At 66.2% G+C, this 6,000-nt stretch overlaps 1 protein-coding gene across 1 annotated transcript in view; it reads right to left on the reverse strand.

Annotated features, from left to right (window-relative positions):
- Window positions 1-2,024, reverse strand: part of ZNF423 (zinc finger protein 423) — a 328,197-nt gene extending 326,173 nt beyond the window's left edge. The window contains exon 1 of the mRNA XM_059044776.2: window positions 1,796-2,024. Coding sequence (XP_058900759.1) covers window positions 1,796-1,835 — 40 coding nt within the window. The 5' untranslated portion in view covers window positions 1,836-2,024. The remainder of the gene's footprint in view (window positions 1-1,795) is intronic.
- Window positions 2,025-6,000: the final 3,976 nt, after the last annotated feature.

The following is a 6,000-nucleotide window of genomic DNA, read 5'->3' on the forward strand; positions in this document are numbered from 1 at the left end:
AACTGCCCAAGTTAGATAAAACTGTTTTTCCAACCAGAGACTCCAATTGTACGTTTTCCTCTGGACCACCTTAAGTGGCTCTTGAAGGAGTGAGCAGTGAGCCAGGGAAAGAGAAAAGAAATCAAATATTATTTCAAACCGAGAACCCTTCTATTCAGTAAAAGGACAAACATCTAGCGTTTTCCTGTCCCCTTATTGAGGTCTCCATTTTGGTTTCAACCAGAACACCCTCTAGACCCTCCAGTTCTGTGGAATAGGTCAGGCTATCCAGGACTGGGATGCCTGCCAGGGTGAGGGGAACAAGACCAACTTATCTCAAGGAAAAAGAGGAAAGGGAGCAGGCGGGCTGCTGAGTTTGGACTGAGTTGGTCCGCTTCTAAGATGACAGGGAGAATCTCTGTTGAGCCGAGTGCCCGCGATCTCCTGGGACTTTTGGAAGGAAAGCAATGGCGGGTGTCTCAAGACCCTCCTTGCCAGATGCAGTCCCAGCCATTCCAGCCAGGAGCAAGGCTGGCAGGAAGGGAGCAGGGGCCCCTGCGCCTTCCCGCGCAGGCCTCCAGGAAATGAACTTTTCAGAGCAGAACTGGGCTCGGGCCAGAGGTCATCAAGGGAATTGGGAGAGGACAAGGGCCTCGGGACTTTTGGCTCCAGAGACGTAGCGGCTCTCATCCTGTCCCTCCTCTGTCATCTCCCAGCGCGGGGAAGGGGGGAGGCCGGGCACCCACCCGGGGGGGGGGGACTGGAATGGGGACAAAGTAGCAGAGGAGGCCAGGAGAGGGCAGCGGGTGGGGAGAAAAGGACAGGGGAGGGGCTCAGTTGCCTTCATGCGGCATCTCCCCGGGGCCTCTGCTCTCCAGGGGCCCGCTCGGGCCGCGGGCGCTCGGTAGAAATAGAATGCGAGGCAAGGACAAGAAGAGGAGAATGTGGGGTTGTGTGTCCTCACAAACGTGTGCACTCCGGGGACCCGAAACGGGAAGCCGGCCTAGGTGACGAGGGTGTGGATGCCCGGGGTCGGGTCGCGGGAGCTCTCCGCGGAGGGGCGCGCATGGCAGCCGCTGCGCTCCCCAGGGGACCCGCGTCCCGCCGGCGCTGCGCAGACAATGAACTCCTGACGGAGGCTCCCGGCCCGGTTGGCCTCGGTGGAGGAGGCAGGAAGTGTGGGGGCCCGTGCCGGGAGGGCGGCCTGGGCAGGGGGCGGGGAAGGGGCGCCCGGCGGCCAGGGCCGGGGCCCGGGGCGCGCGCAAGGAACGCCCGCCGCCCTTGGAGTCCCGGGGCGACAAGGCGTGGACCGAGGAAAGGCGGCAAGGCCCGGGGCCCAGCGAGAGCGGCCTCGGAGCTACCGGCCTCTTGGGCGCCCGTCCTCACCGCCTCTTCCTTCCTCCCGCCGCCCGCCCGCCGCCGCCGCCGCCGAGATTCGCAATCCCCGCCAAGTCGGGCCCGCACCCCTTGATTGGCCACGTGGGCCCGGGGCCCGCAAAGAGGGAGCAGCGAGGGCCCCTCAGCGGCACCCCCAGGCCCGGGTCCTCCGCGGGCGGCGGCGCCGGGCCCGGAGAGGGTCCGGCCGGGTAGGGTGTCCGCGGTATGCCCCCCTCCACCTCCACTGCCTCCGCCTCCGGCTCGCGGCTTCCTCCTCCCCCTCCTCTTCCTCCTCCTCCGCCTCCGCCTCCTCCGCCTCCTCCTCCTCCTCTCCGCTCGCTCGCTCGGGTCCCAGGCCGCCCGCCCGCTCGCCGGTCCCTCCTCCCTCGCTCCCTCCCTCCTCGCTCGCTCGCGCCTCCGCCGGGCCTCGCTCGCTCACCTTTCACCGAGCGCGGCTTCGCCTGCTTCCGCCTGGACATGTCCGGGGCTCCCGGCGCTCCGTCGCCCTCCGCGGCCGGCTCCCCCCGCCGCCCCCCGCCGCTCCGGGCTACCCTTCTCCCCCTTCTCCTCCTCCTGCCTCTCGGAAACTTTTTTTTTTGCAGCCGGGTCGGCAGCTGTGGGGAGCGGATCGCAGGTCCGGGGCGGCCTCCCTGCGGGGGGCGGCCCGGGCCGGCCGAGGCCGCTCCGGGGCGGGGGGAGGCCCGGGGGGCGCGCCGGGGCCCTGCCTGTTGCAATGCGGCAGCCGGGGGCTCTCGCTCCCAGCGGCGGTCCCAGCGGCGCGGGGAGTCCGGAGGCCACTCGGCCGAGCCGAGTTATGCAAAAAAAAAAAAAAAAAAAAAAAAAAGCCGCCCCCCTCCTCCTCCCCACCCCCCGCCGGCCCCCGGCCCCTGCGGCCCCCTCCCTCCCTCCCTCCCCCACCCCACCGCCACCCTCACCCTCCTCCTCCTTCTCCTCCTCCGCCCCTTGCCGGATTTTTGTGCAAAGTTTGCAGGCGTCCGGCTACGCAACCCGGTGCGGAGCTCACAATGAACCCATCTGAGGAGGGGGGACGGGGCTGGAGTCGAGGGGGTCTCGGGGGGGAGGAGACCGGGAGGCGGTCGGGAGCGCGGAAGCTCAGCACCCCTCGAAAAAAAAAAGCCTTCAAATTACCCCGTGCCGCACAAAAAATAATAATAAATATTAATGGTTTTTAAATGCCCAAACGCCTGGCTTGGAAATTATGATGGGTGGGGAAGGGTATCCCTCAACTCAGCCTACTTGGGGGGGCTCGGAACGGCCGCAGCCGCTCGGAAGCCGCAGCTCGGGGCCCCTGGCTCACGCCCCCTTCTCTGGCTCTCGGCTCGGTCCGGCGCCGGCCCCCCGGAGGAGGAAGGGGCGCGCGGGGGCGCTCAGGCGGCGGCGGGCAGGCGCGCCCGTGCCCCGGGCATCGCTCAGCCCGTGCGCCGGGCCGCCGCTGCCTGCCCTCGGGCTACGGTGCTCAGCGCGCGGCGCGCAGCGGATCCCCAGGCCGGTGCCAATTCGCCGGCCCCGCTAGCTGCCTCCATGGGCCAGGGGCTCGGAGACGGGGGAGGCGGCGGCCGCGGCGGCGGAGGAGGAGGACGAGCAGGCGGCGGCCGGGCTCCCGTCCTCCCGGGCAGCGGCGGCGGCGGCTGCGCCCCGGCTCCTCCGCGCTCCAGCCGGCGCCGGCCCGCCCGCCAGCCTCCCTTGCGCTCCTGTCTTCTTTGTGGTCGCTGGCTCTCCTCCTCCCGATCCGGCTGCTGGGGCTGCACTGCAGAGACACATAATAAAGCCAGGCTTGGCTGGAAATGTAGCCGGGTCCCAGCAGGAGGATGTGAGGAGCGGAGTCCCGGCGGGGGAGCGCTCTGATCCCGTGGGGCGCCCCGCACTGCTCCGGCTCGGATCAGACGGAGAGAGGGCCAACAGCACCGAGCGATGGACAGCGCTGGAAATACAGCTCCGGCCGCCCGCAAAACCCGGACCGCGGCGGCAGGCACGGCGCGGGCGCGGGCACCGCACCCGCACGCGGGGCCCCGATAACGGCGCTGACGGCCCCGGGGACGGGAGGAGGGAACAGACACAGGGCCCACGCGTACTGTCAAGCTCGCCAAGGTACATTTGCACCACAAACTGCAAAAACTGAGGGGATTGGGGGGAGGGGGACAAATTGCGGTGAATTGCCCGGGGAACTGCCACCTCCGCAAATTATGCCCCACACATATGCATATCCCTGAACCTGGGTTTTCCCTCTCGGATTCTGCCCAGCGGTCCGTGTTTGAAGACCATTCCTGCCCCACATCCAGAAACTTCCACGGCTGGGCTAAATCTGTTCGCCCCCAACACCTGAATCTGTGGGGTTCCCGCGCCTGGTTGCACGCTTCTTAGCTAAGACTATATAAAAGAAACACCCTAGCCCCAAAATATTGCAGTAGCACCGCCTCCCCCCCAACGAGTGACATATAAACCAGCTCCTACTTGACACAAAGTTTTGCCCCAGCCACCAGGGGGCGCCTCGGGTCCTTGCAGCGCTTGAACCAGTTGAGGCTTGGGTCTCGAAGCCGGCAGGCGAAGGGCTCAGACTTAAGAAAACTCTTCCCCAGGCGGCTCCCCTGAACAGTTCCTTTGCCTCCCCATCCCCCACCAGCTGCAGAGGCCAGGTCCAGAGTGGGGAAAAGGACCCGACATCGCCCGCCCACCCCGCCCTTCCCTGGGCAAGTGGCGCCACCTTGGGCCGGCTAGCCCCAGAGCTGGGAGAGCGGAGCGGGTGCGCGGCGCGGTGCTGGGGGTTATCAATCTCACGGATCGATAAGTTGCCACTTGGAGAGGGGAGGGCTGTGTCCCCTCGGAGACGAGTTACCCAGGGCAACCTTTCACGGAAAAACCTGCTGCCCGCCGAGAGCCGCGCCGGGGCCGGCCGGGCAACGGCGCCCGCCCCAAGCAGGACGCCTGCGCCCCGCCGTTTCCCAACCCGCCCGCCAGCCCGGCCCGCGCCCCCCTCGGCTAGCTTCGCGGTCCCACTCGGCCCTGCTCGCCTCTCTGGGCCTCCGAGTTCCGACCCCGTGCTGGGCTGATAGCAGAGGTAGATGCCACCTCCAAACCCGCGCCCCACCCCACACCCCTACCCCCGCCGCGGCTGGGGAGCAGGGATAGGCCTTGAGGAAGGGTCCGGGGGGAAGACCAAGCTAGCGCTCTCAAGGCCGTCTCCGAAGTAGAGTCGGGCGACCAGCGGAACGCGACGCCGCCGAGGCGTACATCCTGCCACCTGGAGACCAAGAGCGAGTATCCCTAGAGGAGCCACGACTAGGACAGAGACGTCCTCTAACTGGGACTCAGGCCCTGAGAGCCACCTCCTCCCCCCATTAGGGCTGCCACCCCACGGGTCACCGCCCTCCGCAGCTCCCACGTCCGAGAGGATCCAACGTCTCGGCCTTTCCCGGAGGGAAATGGGAGCCGCCTCCCGCAGCTCAGGGATAGCCGGGGTAAGGATGAGAAGGGGTGCCAAGGGCCAAAGCGAGGGCAGAGGCCGCAAGGCACCTGGGAAGGAGCCAGGAAGGAGGGGCCGAATCAGCAGCTTCCCACCCCCGCCGGCGCCTGGGATCGCGGCCCGCGGAGAGAGGCTGACAGGCGGCAGATGGCACACGCTGGGGGAGGGGGGCGATTGGCCTCGGCTCCGGGGTGCCCCCGCCGCGGGCTGCCTCTCCTAGGGGGAGGGGGCGGAGAACAGCCCCCGGCTTGCCCTCCCAGGCTCTCTGGGGGGCTGGAGACTGCGGATCGGGCCCAGCCGGGAGAGAGAGGGGGCGGACAAAAGGAGCACGGTGGGGAAGGGGTTGCTGGAAGATAGGAGGGGTCACCGGGCCGGAGGGCTGGTTGGAGACCCGCAGCGCTGCCCTTTTTCCACCCTTGGGAACTGCGGAAGGCCCAGAGGCCAGAGGAGAGGATGACAGGATGGGGGGCAGGCGATAGTCTACCCACAAGGGAACTAATCCACAAGGGCTGGGGGTCCTGGAGAAGGGCACAAAGTGTTTTGGACCCCGTCCCGAGTGTCGCCGTCGTACACGTTCGCGTCCCGACGCCCCCCTCCCCCGCCCCCAAAGACCTGGCTGCCGTCTCCCAGTTCTGTGGCAGTCAGGGTGTGGAGGGAGCTCGACCTCGTCCCTGCCTCGGCCCCGCCAGCTTTCTCAGAAGCTTGTTTCATTTTTAACTCCTTCCAGAAATATGCTGTTTTAAGGAAAATTCCAGAGCAGCAAAAATCCGGTAGCTCCTACTGAAAGGGTCTCAAGGGGCACCGGGTGAGGGCAGGGCTAGCTGCCTGCCGCGTGGGCTTTGCTTCTCACCATCCTGGCGACCTGAGACCAGAAAAAGGACATTTTTCAGGTGACGCTTTGTATCCCACCTGCCTACTTTCGGCAGGGGATCCAAGAGTCTGGGTCCCTCCCGCCATGAGAATGTCCCCCGGTGGCCTCTTCTTCCTCATCTACAAAGGGGACAGCTGCTCCTGCCCTACCCAGAGGAGAGGCTGGGAAGAACCCTTTGTAAAGTGTAGGGAGCCACCATCATAAATGCAAGAGAAATTACAAGTTAATGTTTTCGAAAGCAAATAAGACCTTGCTCACATAAATGGGCATCTTCCTTTCGAGTCACAACTTC

This window comes from Kogia breviceps, chromosome 18 (assembly GCF_026419965.1).
Source record: "Kogia breviceps isolate mKogBre1 chromosome 18, mKogBre1 haplotype 1, whole genome shotgun sequence".
Lineage (NCBI taxonomy): Eukaryota > Metazoa > Chordata > Mammalia > Artiodactyla > Physeteridae > Kogia > Kogia breviceps.